Source organism: Echeneis naucrates, chromosome 7 (genome assembly GCF_900963305.1).
Source record: "Echeneis naucrates chromosome 7, fEcheNa1.1, whole genome shotgun sequence".
NCBI lineage: Eukaryota > Metazoa > Chordata > Actinopteri > Carangiformes > Echeneidae > Echeneis > Echeneis naucrates.
Window position 1 is genome coordinate 17,437,377 of NC_042517.1, and position 18,011 is coordinate 17,455,387.

At 41.9% G+C, this 18,011-nt stretch overlaps 1 protein-coding gene across 1 annotated transcript in view; it reads right to left on the bottom strand.

Annotated features, from left to right (window-relative positions):
* Positions 1 to 12,005, bottom strand: part of LOC115045680 (sterile alpha motif domain-containing protein 10-like) — a 49,768-nt gene extending 37,763 nt beyond the window's left edge. The window contains exons 1-2 of the mRNA XM_029505467.1: positions 11,999 to 12,005; positions 11,454 to 11,621 (exon numbers count right to left, since the gene is read on the bottom strand). Of these exons, the coding sequence (XP_029361327.1) occupies positions 11,454 to 11,621; positions 11,999 to 12,005 (175 nt within the window). The remainder of the gene's footprint in view (positions 1 to 11,453; positions 11,622 to 11,998) is intronic.
* Positions 12,006 to 18,011: the final 6,006 nt, after the last annotated feature.

Consider the following 18,011-nt stretch of genomic DNA (forward strand, 5'->3'; position numbering starts at 1 on the left):
TCTCGTCTGTGTTTGTAAAATGATCGTTTTCTCTGTCCCATGAAAATAATGCAATTCTTCAGCTTTCAAATTTCAGTGCATGCTGTGATCTGAAATGTCTCCACAGTTTGTTTGTCAAGCAGACCGTCCTCCTCTATATTACTCTATATTAAAATCCAAAATGATGCGGAGAATGAGATGAACAAGCGCACACAACTTCTGAGTTTAGGCAAGATTGGCTTTTTAAATATTTAGTGTTTGTTTACAGCTGCTCCCCTGACTTGCAAAATGTTCTGTCAGCGTGGATTAACTGACATTTGGATAGTAAATATTCAAGATTTGAAATACTCCATTTCCATCTTAGCACACAGGCTTTAATAAAAGCAGACAGCAAATTAACAGCAGGAAGTTAGTGATTTAGAGGGTGAACGCAGAAATCTCGGGATGTATTTCAATATCAAACTACAATCTTTGTAATGCAAGTGACATTTAAGATTATGAACTGCAAGCCATAAAAAAATGGCCCACCAATGAACCCGTGAGAGAAAAGCTTATGCCAATGACTTTTTTCTCTCTCTCTCTCTCTAAACTGAAATCAAAGAAGCAATTTACACAAACAAAATGTGGCATGGTAATATCTTTGGCCATATAGCCCATCCAGCACAGATCCACCACACTATGTCTGCTGATCACCAAGAAGCTGACCTTATATCCATTCATTCATTCATTCATCCACCTTCTACCACTTACCAGGTAAGGGTGCTGGATCCAATCCCAGCTCACATTGGGTGAGGGCAGTTTAGACAATTTAGACTCCCCACAGAAAGGCCCCCGGCTGGGAACTGAACCCGCAATCTTCTTATAGTGGGTGAGCAGCACTAACCACTATGCCACCGTGCTGCACCCGACCTTATATTCTCAGCATTAGAATTCCTTGCAATTGCCTACAAGCAGATGGCTGGTGTCTGCGCAGGCTAAACTTCCCAGAGTGAACCATATGGAGTCTTTGTACAAATTGGCAGTCGGTCAGGCCTGTGCACACAGGCCTATGGTGATGAAAGTGGACTACTGTTCATTGTGACTGTCACATGTGGTCTGTAAATCGATGCAGTGCACTCACGCTGTGGCCTGTCGAGAGAATGGGATGTGGAGTTTTTCAATACTTTATTGAATCTCCTCGGGACATGAATCTCACACAAGTACCCTACTTTGTATTTGCATGTATGTCAGCGCTCTTAAACCTCTGTGATACATTAGAGATGAAATGTCTGAGCAACGTGGCGTGTCGAAAATGTCAACCGGTCGATGGCAAAAAATGTAGGGTTTGCAAACAATGGAGTGAATAAATGACCATTATGAGGGTGAGTTGATAATCTGGTCGACACCATCCCTGCATCAACACAAAGAGACCAGGATGAAGGGATAAACAGAGATAAAGAGGAATGAAAAGATGAGGAAATAGGCTTATAGAACAGGCGGAGAGCTGGTGGTGGAGGAGGGGAGGGTGGGGGGGATAAAAGTTAATGCTCGACAGAAGCTGAGAGGTAAACAGAGAGCAAGAAAAGAGGGAAATGTGCCAATGAATTTTAAGCTGAGATAGACACGGAGGGAATGAAAACTGCAGACAGGGAGTTTGTTTGTCGATTCGTAAGAAGCATGAATGATTAGAAACAGCGAGTCAGCAGCAGTGATGGTGGCGGTAGTACGACTTGTGTCAGCCAAGTGAAATGTGACACATTTTTAAGAAGTAAAACAGGAAGGATCTAAAGGTGCGATGTCTGTGGCTTCTGAAACAGCTGAGAAAAATAACTCAACTATCAGACAGAGACTTAAACTAACCATGCTCCATTTCCTCCGAACCATAACAAAGATTCTTTCAAGATGTGAACTCTTTGTCAGCATCCCGATTCATCTTAAAATGTGAAGGCTTTTTCAGCCGCTGCAGCAGCAGCAGCAGGTGTCTTCTAGTGAGAGTGAATGGTTCCTATTGTGTGCAGGATTTCCATCAGCCATGTTTGGGACAAACCCTTCAGGAGGCTCTTTGTTTTCAGTCGAACAGCGAGACAAATTAACTCACACCTGGAGGCACTCCCCCCCCCCCCCCCCCCCAGTCCTACCTGTTTCTGCCGGTCTCAGAGTGTGCTGTGCTGATTGGGGGGGGGGGGGGGGGGGTCTGTCTCTCTCAGTGTAATTGCCATGTTATCAGCTCCACTCCTGAACTGCCGTAGACTTTCAGTCAGGTGGACATGCCAATTACCTCTCCCCACACAAACACACACACTTGTTCAAGCTTCCTAAGGCTGGACCGTCAGGTAACACAGCAAAAAGCAGTTAGTACAAAGCAAGGCGTTTGGGATCAAACGGACAAGAGAATCAAAGCTCTTTGTAACCCTTGCGCACACATGCAAAACAAAACAGAAAAAAAAAAAAAAAAAAAAGACACATACATCAATACATAAAAAAATCCCAGCAGGAGCTTCTTGTCTGGGCCAGAAAATTTCAAGGGAATCATTTTGCTTCCCTTCCTGCACTCATTAATCACTTCTTCGTGGCTTTGCCTTACAGCTTTGCCTTGAAGGCATTTCAGATTAAGAGTTGTGAGGAAGTTTAACCAATGTCATGCCTGTGCATGAAATATGGATCTAGAGGCAGTTCGGGTTTGACTTAGCTTAGGACATGGACTGGAAACAGGGGTCTGGCTTTGTCCAATCTCCCTACCAGTACCCCAAAATAACGCAGTATATTTTGTTGGTATAATCTGCCCGAGGCAGATGGCCGCCCTCCCTCAGCCTGGTTCTGCTTGAGGTTTCTGCCTCTTAAAGGAACTTTTTTTTTTTTTGCTTGCCCCTGTCACCAAGTGCTTGCGCTCATCTCATGTGTTGTACGATTAAACAAACCAGATATAATGTCCTGCTGGTCAAGCTTTAGACATTGCATCACAAGCACACGGCAAGATATACCTCTCATCACACGAGCGAAAAGTCCTGTTTTTGTGACTGCTTTTCTCTGCAAATCACATCACACGACAATTATACTTCATTGACCAGGCTGCCATCCACAGCTACAATAATACACCAAATCATAATATGGAAGCTTTGACAAAGAAATTTCTTGACATAGTTTTATATTTTTGACAATTCTGAGTTTATTCCATTAGGCAGCATCAAGTGTTTTGCATTATATGATTCAGGACGACCTGCCCTTTCTTTCTGGTGCAATGTTGAGTCACTGTCGTGCTTTACCTTTGCGTGACCATCAATGATTGGGATAAAAAAAAAAAACAACAAAAAAAGCTGGTGATAACTACTATTACTGAAGTAATATAGTGTAATCAGGTGATTTGTAACTAACTTCCTTTACCCATTTAGTGTGGTGAAAACATCACAGCACCCTGACAGTGATAATGCTGTATTGATCTCCTCCCTTTATGTTGACTTCTAATGATGCCAGATGTTTCATAGATAGCATAGTGTAGCAGAGACCGCTCTGGGCCTCTCGTGGAGACCCAACAATTAATCAAACTCAGCGCGTCTGAGCATGTGTCATTGAGCGTGAGCGAGTGAGTGCGAGTGCGAGTGCGCGCGCGTGTGTTTGTGTGTGTGTGTGTACTGACTTGTTAACATTGACACTGCCACTTCTCATGGTGTGTGTCACAGCGATTTTGGCAATTCTGTTCCAACATAGCACTGCCAAACCAGCTCTCGTTCCCACTCTTTCTTCCACTCCACTGAACCATTTCCTTATTATCACCCAGCAACTCAGATGTCACAGACAATCAGAGACACATACATCCGCACAAATTTATACACACTCCAATTATCCCACAGACACATCGTATTAACAATGGAGCATTAATTGCACATGCATGAGTAACCCCACTTATTGTGTTTTTCTCTTTGTCCCTCTCTCTCACACACACACCCATGTCTGCGCTATCACATCCCATCTACTCATATTAATGTGCTGGCTGATTGTGAGCCATTTTAACTTTAGATTAGAGTGGACAAGAGAGGAGTTTTATGATTTAATGCTTAATTATTTGATTTTAGACCAAATTGGGTGCACCTCACCCAATAGCCCTCTCAATTTCCCTGCTTCTCTGCTGTCGTTCACTGTAGACGTTTTAAACTAGTTTGAAAAGTGTCTTAAATTCTATCTTGCCCCTGCTGATGCATTTCAAATATCTTTAATTCCTTCTTTCTGCAAACTTTATATGTGAGTTGCAAGTTTAGTATTTTTCTTAAAGCAACTCAAAATCTTTCTCTGTGCCACGCTCGGTGCCTTAGCTGACCTGCGCATGGGCTCTATGTGCAGAAGTATGTGTTAGCTCCTGCCAAGATCCAGAGCCTGCAGAGCACCAGAGAACTGATATGTAGGGAGATATGACAATACTGGGATGACAGCTTCGAGCCCACACCCACTAACTCTGACTGAAAGCCCTGTAACCTTGGCTGCCTCCCCACGACAATAGTTTGGTCTTGCTTCCACTTTAACATCTGTCATCCCTAGCTCAACATAACTAGTGTTTCTGAACCCAAAATTCCATAATGGCATCTCAACAGGATGGCAGAACAAGACAAAACCGGATGCAATGGAACCGGGAGTAACAGCTTTTAGGGCGATACACGGGGACTCTGAAAAAATTATGGCAGTTTATTTCTTCAAGCAACTGTCAACATCAGCAGAAGTCGTAAAATGCTCCAGGTGCTTGTACAGAGTCACAAACTACATGTCTCACTGCAGGTCTTTCTCAGTCTCACAGCCTCTGTGGCCATTGTAATACTGAGGCAACCACATGCCACTGTGTCTGTTGGTGGCTGTTATGGGATGAAACCCTCCTAACTACGGATAAGGTGCAATAGCCACATGTCTCAGTGGATTTCAGCAAAATCAGGTCAAAAGGGTAAAGGCACTAAAAGCGCATTATTGTACACAATGACTGCACAAAGCCAGTTTTCCTACCATTTGAAGAAAAGAGAATTAGAGTGATGAGGTATCATGAACGATTTCAGGCATAATGAAATATATGATCTGTTCATGCTACACGGGGTAGTAACTAAGGCATCATAGTCACTATGTGAGCGAATTATTCATTCAGCAGGAAGTCAGTGAGGTACTGGATCACATTTAGCCTAAAAGGGATCTCTTCTGCTCAGCCTGCAGGACATTTTCTGGGCTGTGACATTAAGAAAATCTGAGTCAAATTCAGAGTCATCTATTATTTATGGCAGAAGGGAGAAAATACAAACCCAGACAAGTAGATCACGTTTAAGTAGTCAGAAATAGTCTGAGTATGTTATAGATATCAGCACTATGTATTTTCCGTGGCGTGAGGCATTTGTTTATAATACCATATGGCTTCTTATTTCTAAGCCAGAGCTTCCCCTGGGTTCAGTGAGTGTGTGAGGGGAAAAAGGGAAACGTCTGCGAAAATCTTCTATGTTCCATGAGCATGCTAAGGACTGTGGGATTGAGATGAGTGGGGAGGTGTTTTTTTTTAATGTAACTCCAGAGAGATACCATGGGGAGATGGAAAGAGAGGGGGGAATGTTTTTAAAAGCAGATGACGAGTGGGGAGGGAATAAAGAGCTGAAGCGAGTAAACATGGAAAACATATCTGCTGCACAAATGCACTAGATGGGTGAGAAAATATGAGAAAGCAGGTACAATATTAGTTCCAGGGGTTAGAGAAAGTCACAGAGAGTTTAGCTGCATTGAAACAACTCTTTACTTCCCACAGCAGCTGTGGAGCTGGACACGCTGACACTTGGCTGCCTATTGACATGGTAAATTGAGGGCCCATTCAGGCAGCACTGTGACAGCCAGAGGAGGCCATAGTTGTTGTATATTCACGGCTAACAATTATAAGACACATCACGGGAAAGAGCAAGAGGCCAGAGAGGAATGAATACATATGTAGGAATATGGCTGTGCAAGTAGGAACACGAAAGTAGGTGAGTGGTTTGGCTGCATAGGACAATTTGAAAAAGTGTGATACACTGGAGCGGCAAGAGGAAGAGGAGGAGGAGGAGGAGCGGAGAGAACAGAAACAGCTAAAAGGCTGATAAGAAGGAAGGCCAAAAAGCAAAAATTGATTTCTATTTTTGGAGAATGCATGGTCGATTGGCGGAACAAGTGTAAAACATATTCGCTGTCAAAGTCACGTGCACACACATCAGGATTGATTTGGTATTATGCATATAAGTTATACAGACACATACAGATCAAACCTGCCACAGATCATGCTACTAGGTCGCAGGTTGCGATGTAACTGCTTTTTGAGTGGATGAACGTGACTTGTGGTCGTGAATGTGCAAGGATGAATGCCTCGTTAGGGCGTAGCTGCACCCATTAGCCATTTGGTTTTAATGGGTAATCTGCGCCACAGACTCCGCTGACCCCTTGCACTTGGAAGGAGGAGCAGACCAGCTTATTAACAAAGAGTGAAAAGCTCAGAGCCGAGCTTACCCTATTGCTCAAGGCCACACTTAATTAGACTGTTTGTTTAGCAGACTCTAATGGGAAGGATAGAGAGTGGGGGGTTGGGGGGTGGGTGCTGAATTCTCTCCTTGAAACTGCAGGCTGAAAGACATCCGGCCAAGGATGAGACAGAGGATGCAAGACATTAGTAGAACGTGGCCTTGTCACATTTTCAGCTATCCCATTTCCTCGAGACAGATGGTAATGATGGGGTGCAACAGCGGACAATACTCATAAATGGTGAATGAGTCATTACAGTTTGACTAACATAATTATAGTCTGGAATAAAAGAATACAAACACTTCATGTGAAAGGCCAAAACTAATTGATTATGTCGATTAAGTGCATGTGGGAAGGAAAATGCAGTGAGGAAGAGAGCGAGAGAGGGACAGTGATTGAGTTTATGAGAATGAAATCAGTAAGTAACAACAGAGTTGTACATGTGGGATACAACCCCTGAATGAAATTATAGCTAATTAGTGCAATCCTTCAGAAAAATTACATCTCTTTTTTTCATCTGTCCCGCCACCCTTTCAGCCCTGTCTCCCTTGATCTCTCCCCTTGTGCAGAGGGCTAATTAAAGAATTGAAATTGGATATGGGCCTATGCACACTTTAATTCGGAGAGAGGAACGAGGAAGGAGGAAGGGAAAGGGCAGGGGAGGGAGAAGTCGGACCAGGGACAAGGGCACTGCATTCAAAACTGGACCAAATCTTCTCATTTCTGGAAGTATTATCGGCATGGGAAGGTTAGCAGGTAGAGCGGACCAGATGACATACTTATGTGACGCGTCAGAGTCCAAAATCCACAACACTCAGCTCAATTTAATCCGCTGCTGATTTATACCGCGGTTGGCTTTTCCCTTTTACCACTTCATCATTCATGGATAGGGCCTGGAGAACCAGAGTGTAAATGTTTATCTACTGAGCTAACCTCTGTCCGTCTTAATGCATTACAATGGGTCATGGGCCAAAGCAGTCTGAGAGGACTACTTGAAAAATCCATTAGATCAATAATGTTCTCCGCTATCAACACCAGCTCTAATGTATATCTGACTTTGGGTTAAATTGATTATTGCATAAGTGTTATAGGGAGCAGTGTCTCGTTCTGAGATACACTGCACTTTCTATCCCAGATCCTTTGAGGATAATTCATATGTAATGCAAACTTTATTTTCCATTGTTCTTTTGTTCTTTTTTTCTTTTTTCTTTTTTTTTGTTGTCATTTATCCTGTACTATTACTAATAACCTCTTGGGTTTTTTGCTCTTAGTACATTGGTTCAGACTTGATTAACAAATAAAAGTTTCCCATAGTACTAAGTTATCAGAATTGAAATTGCTGGCCAAAACTAAACCTGGTTGAAAAGATGATGTCTCTCTCTCTATTCAAAGTGGACCCTCCACAAGTTCCATAGTCTCAGGTTCAGGCCCTGTACAGCTACGGAGTAGGGGTGGATCAGAAAATTGATAATGGAGGACAGGCGTGTGCGTGTGTGTGTGTGTGTGTGTGTGTGTGTATGTGTGTGTTGGAGAAGATTGTCTGTGCATCATATTGAGTGACACACCCCCTGCTGTGAGGAGGCAGGGGATGATGATGAACAGGGAAAAGAGGTTAACAGCTTGCATGCTCTTTCAAACACATTGCTCTATAACCCCCCCCCACCACCACCACCACCACCATCACGCCACTATAACTGGGAGGGTTAACACTGTTACCATATTACTTGACAACAGAGGCCAGAATCACATTTGGCTCCAACACCAAATGTGCCAAATGGCCGCTGACTCCAGCAGGCAACGCCAGAAAAACAACAAAGGGTGCATTTGTCTGTGTAAAGCTAACACTCCCCAATCAACCCACCCACTGGGATGCTGGCTCCCCTTCTGCTTCATCTGCACATTCACACACACACACAAACATAAACACACACAGAAAAAAAACAACAAAAAAAAACAAAACGCACAGGCTCACATGCAAACGGCACAGTTTGGATTTCTGCGTTTGAGCTGGAGTGCCCCGCTGGAAGGGAGCAATTATTTCACAGGCTGATGAGTACACAATTGGCCTTATCAGAAGAAATGGTGTGATCGTGTGTGGTGGAGGAAAGTTAACATAACATTTGTCAGAGTTAACACAACAGCATAGATCACACATAGAAGACAAGATACACAGATGTAAATTTCATCTGGGAATTCATGGATTTCATTAAAACAACAAATCCATCATTCTCCTCTTATGTTAGTGTTAGTCTTAGATAAGAACAGGCATTCGTCTTTTTAATGTCCTTAAAGGAAATGTTCTGTTAAATCCTCTTTTATTGCAAGATGTCGACTATTTCTCCACATCTGTTGGCTGGCTTCAGACTAGCATGTTCACCACAAAGGCATCAAATCTCCTTAGCCCCATGCTCAGAGAGACGGAGGGCTTCAGATAAATAAATGGACTGTTTCTTTTGAATGGAGATCCAGTGGTGCACTCCTCTCTATGTGGGCCTGTCAAGTTGATAGTGAGCACAGCAGCGTCCATTCTGCTTTAAGTGTAAATATGTCAAGCAGCATATTAGGGCTGAAGGGCAACATGGCATCCTCTACGAGAGGATGCACATGCACACAAACCAACATACTTATTCCTCGTTTAAATAGGGGTTGAACGATTCTTGCCTCTTTAGCACCCTCCTTTGAAAAAAATCCCTGCATTTGGGTGTTGTGTGCTGGATAGCACAGCAGACAAGTAGCATCATTTGTATGATTTGTATGCTTATCTCGAATATTACCAAAAAAAAAAAAAAAAAAAAAAAAACTGCCAGATGTCCTGGAAAATGTAAGCAAAAAATCTGATGAATTCCACCCACTTTGAACAGCCAAACATGGAGGACAACATAATTATGTAGTTTGAGTTGGTGTACAGCACAGAGAAAGAAGGATAATGTAATTCTCTCAGCAGTTCACATGAAGAAAAGAAAAAAAAATTCTATTATACCATTTAAATTGCAGATCACATCTTGGAATTGATAGTATTTGGGCCTTTAAATGACACACATCAACTATTAAATTGTAACTTCCTGACAAATCAATGCAAACTTTAACGATCAACTTGGCTGTTATACCATACAAAGCCCCAAATCTAAAACATTCTTTGTTGACAGCCTGAGATTTGAGATGTGATGCAGTTAACCATGGAGTATTTTGATTTAGCTGCCTTTCACTTTTGAGTATACCATTAATGCTTTGTGTTTATTTTGCATCGCAGATTTCACTTTTATGGTGGTTGGTGGTTAACATTCATCCAACTCTGTACTGAATTGCATAAAATGTTTCAAAATCATATCAAAGATATAACAAAGCATGGAAAATGAAAGAGTTGGGATTCCTGTTCACTGTCAAAGGTTTTGAATCGAGACTTTTGTGTTTCATTAAACCATGCTACAGTCTTTTTGGACCAACACTCATTACACTTTAAGTGGCACTGTGCGCTGTCAGGCTAGTGTCAAAGCCCAGAGCACTGAGTAAATTAATGATGCTTAAGTAAACTATGGATTAATTATAGATAGCCCCATGTGTCACTGGGCATATATGCATATCTGACTGAGTGTAACTACCTGCAGCCATGCTAATGAAGAGCTAACCTGCTTCTGCAGACAGAGGACAGATGGGAAACAGACTTGGCGGCACACCGACACCCTCACACACATTATTGCCCTTGAGCAGAGAGAGGCTCTGATTAGGCTTCACTTAAGTTAGTTAGCCGGGAGCAAACACCAACCAGCCAAGCGGAGGAAAAGAGAAAAGGGCAGGAGAGCAGTACAAACAATCCAAACCCACTGAAAAGCTTTTCATGCACAGTATATTAATGTCTAATCGGTTTCGTCCCCTAAAGCTCGGGAAGAAGGGAAGGCATTAAAGAAGCCTCCCCAAAAAAATCTGACATTCAAGCTAAAAGCCAAGAATTCATAAAGCATGTCTTCATCTTGGAATGATGTTTCGTCAAGTCTGATGCACAGGGTTCTCTGTGACGCTGGCTTGGATTTTAGAATAAATCAGTCAGTCAGGAGCAGATCACTCAGCCACAATCCACGTTGATAATCAGGTTTGTTTCAGTGATCTTTTCAAGAGAAATGTCTCAAATCTGACAACTTCCGTTGAAATAGAACAAACTTAACTAAACATCACAGATAAATTACATTTTCCTTCTCTGCAATATGAAAAATAATTTTGTCTAAAAATGTGTATTTATCCAGGATTCAATCACCTTTGTGGTTATAGTTTTGCTCAATTCACTCATGGCTGCAAAAAAACAATAAACCAGGTCTATTCCTGGGCTGTAGTCTTTTATCCATACGTGAAATAACAGAGTAGTTATTTTATATAAAGAAGCACTTCCGTTTACTTGGTATTAAGGACAGATTAAAAAAGAATTCAGCTGCACTGTTTAATTCCCAAAATGACAAAATGACTGCCTGATATTTGTCTAGGTGAGCCAGGACTCGGCCCACACACCTAAACCATAAAGTCCTGATAGAGCACCAGATTTACTGAACTTGCAATATAGTTCTCTTGAAACTACACCACAAAATGTACAGGCTACTGAGAGAATAACAAGGTCTCCAAAAACATCCCAACTTCAGATTTGCAGTTAGAAATGCAGAACTTCAGAACAAGTCAGTTCTGCACGAATCTGGCAACTAATAATACATTTTAGAGGGGATTATCTAAAAATTCAAGTGAAATAAAAGAAATACATTTTGACCATCAAATCACGTGAGAAACCGATACTTCATTTTGAAGTAAAGATACAGGTTTTTCCAACAATTATAAACCAAATAGATGCGATTGCAACGTACAGCGGATACACTTTTGGCGAACGCCAACAATGTAACTGTTAGGCAATTAACAATAAAATCTGGAAATACGGTACGGAACTATTTACAAGTACTAATATGAGACTCACAGAATGAACATGAGACCTCCCTGGATGTGACAGTGAGCGCTCTTACCGTCCACAGCCATGGTCGGTCTCAGCGTGGATCTCTCCGTGGTGTCAGCAGGACTCTCCCATCCTCCTGACAGCCGGGGAAATGGACCGAGTGTGGGGATGAAGAGCGCTCCCTGCCCTCCCGGACCTCCTATGTGAGCATGGAGGCAGCCCCGGCTCTGAAGACGCGCTGAGAGGAGAAGGAAAAGCCCGGATCACTGTCTCCCCCTCTGCCGGCTCACGGCCATTTGTTGTCCGGGAAGCCGGGATCAGTCCGATGTGAAGCGGCACGGTTTGAATCCCCGCCCCGCTCTGTGTACCTGACCGCGGGGAGACAAAAGGTCATTCCGCCCCTTCACCAGCTGTTACTGGAGCCAGATTGGATGCTGCTCTCTCTCCCTTCCTCCATCTCTCTCTCTCTCTCTCTCTCTCTCTCTCACACACACACATACACACACAAAAAACACACTCACACGCCCCATTTTATTGTAATGGAAACAACAGGCTACTATAGACTCTTACTTTGGAACTTTTTTTAAGTAATGAGGAATACAATTTTGATGTTACCTCCCATTGCGATTCATTTCATCAATGTACTAAAAAAAAAAGTGCCATTTCAATTTAAAACTGCTATTATCTTAGACCAAAGATTTTGAACTGGGCTGACGAGAAATTCATAAATGGATATCAGGAAATTTATCAGTGAATATTTCATGAACTTTTAACATTGGAGTTGGTGTATCTTTGCATTTATGACTATGACTGATGATGATAAACCATCTCAGCCCCGGTGATGAGTGGTCCCATCTCTGAGGCACCCAGCTCTGCGTCCTCAAGGTGTTCTCACCACCTCCTGACTACTTTCTCAGTCAGGGTCAGCAGCTCTCCATCCACCCAACTGAACGCGCAGGGGCATAACCCTCTTGTCACCAGGTTAGACTGTCAGAGAGCCGGGGAGCTAATAAGTTCAATCCTATACTCCGCCTCTCACATGGTTTTGCAAAGAAAGGAATACAGCCCCTTTTGAGAGACTTGGTTCCAGAGCTAGAGGTCTTGAGGTGAGCCTGTATCTAGCTAAACACCTCTCAACCTCTTACTCCTCCTTCTTCTCCACCAGAGAGTTGACATCCCATGTCCCAAGAGCTTTGTCAGCTGGGGATCAGTCTGCCAAGGACCCCTCCTTCACCTGACCCCCAATCCACTCTGCACTGGGTCCTGTGATGGGTGGTGAGCCCAGAGGAGGAAAAAAATACAAATAAGATAATTAAAAAAAAAAAAAAAGAATTGTCAAATCACAGCAAATCAAAGCAGCAGAAGTGGAGATACCCTGACTTTGTCTCTAGTATCTTGAAATTGCTTGATTTTACTTCCTATAACGTAACTAAATAAATGGTCAATGGTAATCATTTGACTATGAGCTGGATGAATGAGCATATGCACAGACATAAATAAATGGTGCTTAATTATTCTTTTATTATTTTTCAAACAACACCCTCTGTTTGTAAGAAAGGCTTTGTGTCAGGCTGAAGACTCAAGCCCACCTTGAGTTAATGCTGAAAACATCATCACAGTTAATCACACTTGAAAATTCCCCTCAGCACCACAGAAGACATCATACATTTGTTAATTCATAGTATTCAGTCACATGACTCAGTCTGACCAAATCTCAGGTAAACCATTCCTAAAATTTGAATGGCCCACCGTTGACAGCTACAAAGACTTGTGTACTTCGATGGTTGCCATTTTTTTCCCTCCCCAGGGACGGAAGCACTTCTTAAGGCACATATCCACAATATGGATATATGCCATGACGTCACGTGAAAACTATGAATACCAACTGAATAGTTCTCTTCAAGAAGAATACACCTACCTATTTTGCCTAAAAGCTGTGGATTGCCCCTTTAAGATGGATGGCTTCATTGAAACACTAGAAAGGCTGAGAGCATGTGTGGGCTACCATCTCCGCAAACACACAGAAACAGACACGAGGAGGAGATCCAGTGGATACTTGCAGACAAGCCTAAAAACAGTTTCCTCCCCAGTAAGACACCCACGCCAGCCACTATTTGCCCATCAAGCAGTCAAGCTTTTGCTTCAAAGCAGAAAATTTTGGATCAGGTTATGAACACATCTTTGTCAGTGTATTCACACAACATACCCAGCTAATTGGTTCTGCTTGCATTCAGATACAGACTGCTCAGGGCAATTGCTTTTTTTTTTTTTGCTGTTGCCGTTGGTTTTTTTTTGTTGTTGTTGTTGTTTTTGGGGGTTTTTTTTTGTACAACAACGTAGGGATATATCCCTGAAAGACTTCAAGCCAGTCCATCAGCCTCCGCTGGAAGATGGAGGCAATCCCCAAAGCCCAGGCGCTGTATCAAAGTGTGAACAACAAGAAACAAAAAAGTCACTAGTCCGTCAGGGCTTCACTGAAAGCACTACACAGAGAGAGAGAGAGAGAGAAAGAGAAATGAAGAGACACTAACTTGTATGCAGTTACTCATAATCTCAGGCAAGCCTTAATTCAGAAGTGAGCTACTGTGTGTCCCTGGAAAAAGCAAAGCAACCCAAGCATGTAATATTTTTAATTCAGAGGCTGGTCAGTGCAGTGAATAATGAATGGACTGAAACATGCAGCGATGAGGGATTAGACTGGTCTTTAGGGTAACGGGTGACAGAAATGCAGCCGATACAAAATAAGAAATAATGGTAGAAATAAATGTTTATATGGGGTTTTGTGACGCCCTGGAGATGAACAGGAGCTCAGGTGAGTGGGAGACTTTTCTCGTATTCACTCTTTGCTCTGTGGGCTTCTATTCATCACCCCAGGCTGGGGTTTTCCAATGTTGGCCCCTCCATACAGCCTGTGCATTACATCATGTCACTACCAGATGATGCTATTAAACTTTTACTGGCTGTGTTGTACCATCACACACAGTCTGTTCTGCTCATGCCAAGGGACCTTAGTCTTTTTGCTGTGACTGTGCATTACACCTGTAGACCATTTAGAAAAACACCTGTAATGAAAAGCTATGTGTTTGTACTGCAAACAGCCAGATTGCGACTGATACCACATCTTGGGCTTATGGTAGAGCTCCTCAGAACGAGAGAGAGAGAGGCGGTGGGGGGGCATTTTCTCAAGAGACATAGAGAGGCTATTGATACTGGAGTGTGGCATCAACCTTGCCAAAGCTGGTGTCATGCTGAATGGATTTCCCAGAGTTGGCAGGAAGAATTAATGCCAAACAGAACAGAAAAATAGGAAGAGAACACCAAACCACCCTTGGTGCATCTAAATGCTTAAAACCAGAAAATTTCAATAGAACATGAGAGTTGTCCTCTGCCTGTACTTAAGCTGATCTGAAAGGGAAGGCTCTTTCAGGTGAAAGTGAAAGCAATCTAATGAATTCCCACAGGAAGCTATTTACTGCGCTGAGATGAGCGCAGATGATAGAGAGGAATCCACTTTATAGTGTGAAGTTCTGGCCCTGAGCTGTTTTCCTAATCAGAGACCTGGGGGAGTTTTTTGTAATTCCAAGTGCATATTGTTGAGAGCCCTCCTTTAAAAGCTCTATCCCCTCTCTGGGTGTATTGAGCATGTGGAGCAAAAGATGACAGAATCTATTTGAGAGATATATTCTCTTTGCCACTCCCTGATCATCACCGTTTCCCTCCTGCTCAGCACCATTTATATGCATGTGTGTGTGTGTGTGTGTGTGTGTGTGTGTGATATACTTGTTTTCAGGCATGTATGTGCACATGTTGAGAGGAGCAAGGCGCAATTCATATTCCGCTCATTCTCTGACAGTGACCTCACTCTTATGCAAATGGCCGCTGTGTGTCAGTCAGCATCTGAGGCCGACCTGTGCAAACACAAACCTTTATCCCTTTTTCACACACACACAAAAGTTTGTCACTTTCGGGAAAATTAGATAGACTTGGATTTATTTCCTTAAGTTTTACGCTAACCCTAAACTACCTGCCTTTATTTATCCTCAACCTTAACCTTTATTTCACCTTACCACTGACCTCAACAAGCTGTTCCCAGTCAACTGGTGCTGACATTTTTCTGCAAAAATAATCCATGATCAAAAGACACCTATTTATCTATCAGCCAATGTGTCTGTATGCTCTACATGTCTGTTTATATCTGCATGTGTGTCACAGAACAAGAGAGATGGTCCACTTGGCTTCTCAAAGAGCAGAGTCATTTCAAATCACCATAAATGTATGGTGAGTCCTTTCACGATGGTTTTATGTGTAAGGGCTCATGGGCTCTGGCTTTTTAAGTCATCCAGCTGTGAGAGATTTGAGACTATCACCATCACAAAATAAAGAAATATATCCTTCAGTACAGCGTTGGAGACACTTTTCAAAGGTATATCAAGCACATTTAGTATCCTTACATCACAATGATGGTGGCTATTTCTTTATTGTAGCTTGATATATTTTAACTCATTTATACCACTTTGAATGTCCTCTAGTCTTCAGCTGGGCTGAATGAACAGCTCAGTTTTGTGTAGGAAAATAATTCCCTTGAATTCGCCAGCATGCTTCTCAATTTAGTAAGTTTGAAGAAAATATAATTGGAACGATTGTCTGAATTTATGGGACTAAAATGTTGAGTAATATAAACAATATATTGTACCTTGGATGAGTTTAGACATGCAAAGTTGGAGAAACGGAGGATATTTAAGCCATGTTTATGTATACAAAGACCTGTTTGTGTTGGTACACAGGGATGATACTGATTGGAAAGAATCAAGCTTCATACTTCTGAGTGAAACAGGGTGCTCAGTATTTTTCTCTATCTCCATCACTCCCTACCTCTATTCGAAACCTACTCATCACTTCTCTCTTGTGCTGTCTCTTCTACTTCATCTGTCTGTGTTTTGCCATCCATACCTGTCAAAACCCTGGGAGTCTAGCAGTCTTCTCTCCTTTCCTCTCCTTTCCTCTCCTCTCGTGCATCGGAGTGTCATCCATTGTGTTAAAACAATGCAGCCATACAGTAGTTCAGTGAAACAACAGGTCGGGATAACTTCAGTCAATAATCCGATTTATCAACTCAGCTGTCAGGAAAGCAAACCCACTCCACTCTGGTTCATGTTAGCTGTCGGACAGTGCGAAAAATACAAAAACCTCTCACTTAATATAAATTTTTGCTCCCTTTTCTTTTTTCATCCCGGGTGAATCTTTACGAGTAATGTAACAAAAAAGGGAAAATTAAAGTGCATGCTATTGCAAGAGATTAAATCAACCATTTAATATTGTTCGAAATTTAGTTTTTAGTGCTTCTGTAAACTGCCACTGAAGTCCTCTCTCACAGATCCAAGGTGACCCCAGCAGAAGTGGGTTAGTTTTCTTTACATGGCATTTCATCTAATGAACCTGTGCCAATGTGATTGAGCCACAATGAATGTATGTCACGTTTGTAAAAGCATTTGTATTCCCAACACAAAATCCACCATCTTTTTCTGCTTTGTACAATGTCTCAGATCCTGCCCTCAACTAATTACCCGACTGTCCTTATTCAAAGCTTTGTTGTCACACTAAGCTCAGTGGATCAATGAAATTCCATTTGAACATCTGTTGCCTAAAACGACTCTGGTTACCCACTACTCACTCTTAAAAGAAGGCCCCAATAGCAATTTCCTGTTGTCCTTTGACAAGGACACTTTTTCTTTGTTTTAGAGTGATCTAATCAAATCATTAGTCTTTCCATAAGTTTCTAATATGTATTAAGCCGGGCTGTTTGATCATTGACTGCTTTCAGCTAAGAAACACAAATTGAGTTTAGCATGTGTGTGTAATAATAAAAAATGATAATGACTGTGTCCTATTTTGTATTTTTTTATTTATTTATTATTATTTTTTTCAGATTCTTTTTCTTCTTTGCCCGCATTGAATTGTTGAAAGTAATGAGCTGAAATTAACTCACAGTTCAGCACAGGCAGTGTGAGTGATGTGTCTGTGTTTCTTTTTGTGTGTAGGTGATGCATGACAATACAGCAATAAATCTGTTATCTCGACATATTATGTTCCTGCGCCTCTTTATTGTAAACTGCAATTCTCAGCTAGAGAACGAAGCATTTGGCATATATTTGCCCTTTTAAGTCTTGGTAGCCTCCTATAGAACGCTGCTACTGCATCACTTTATGGACATCTGTTTGGTAGTGGTCTTCCTGAACAAACAGATTAAATGGAGTCATGCATTCATGCAAACTAGCACACACATGAATAGATTAACATGCAGATTGTTGTATGATGGCACAGGAATAGACACTGTCTCACTGTATAATTTGGCTTGCATAAAACACCATTCATATATTCTTTACACATCACTGTGTCACCATATCACAAATTAAAGCAACATGAGGGCTATTACTTTTTGAACCTCCCAAAATGCAATTTGATGCAAATGAAGTGATTAGTCTTTGTTTAAAACAATAGACTGCAATACATAATTATTGTCTTTCAGTTTTGCTCACAGAGGCAAATACACACTAATTATTTCAATGCAAAATGAAATGTCACACATTCTATAAATAACTCAATATCAGTATCAGCAATGAAAGCGGTC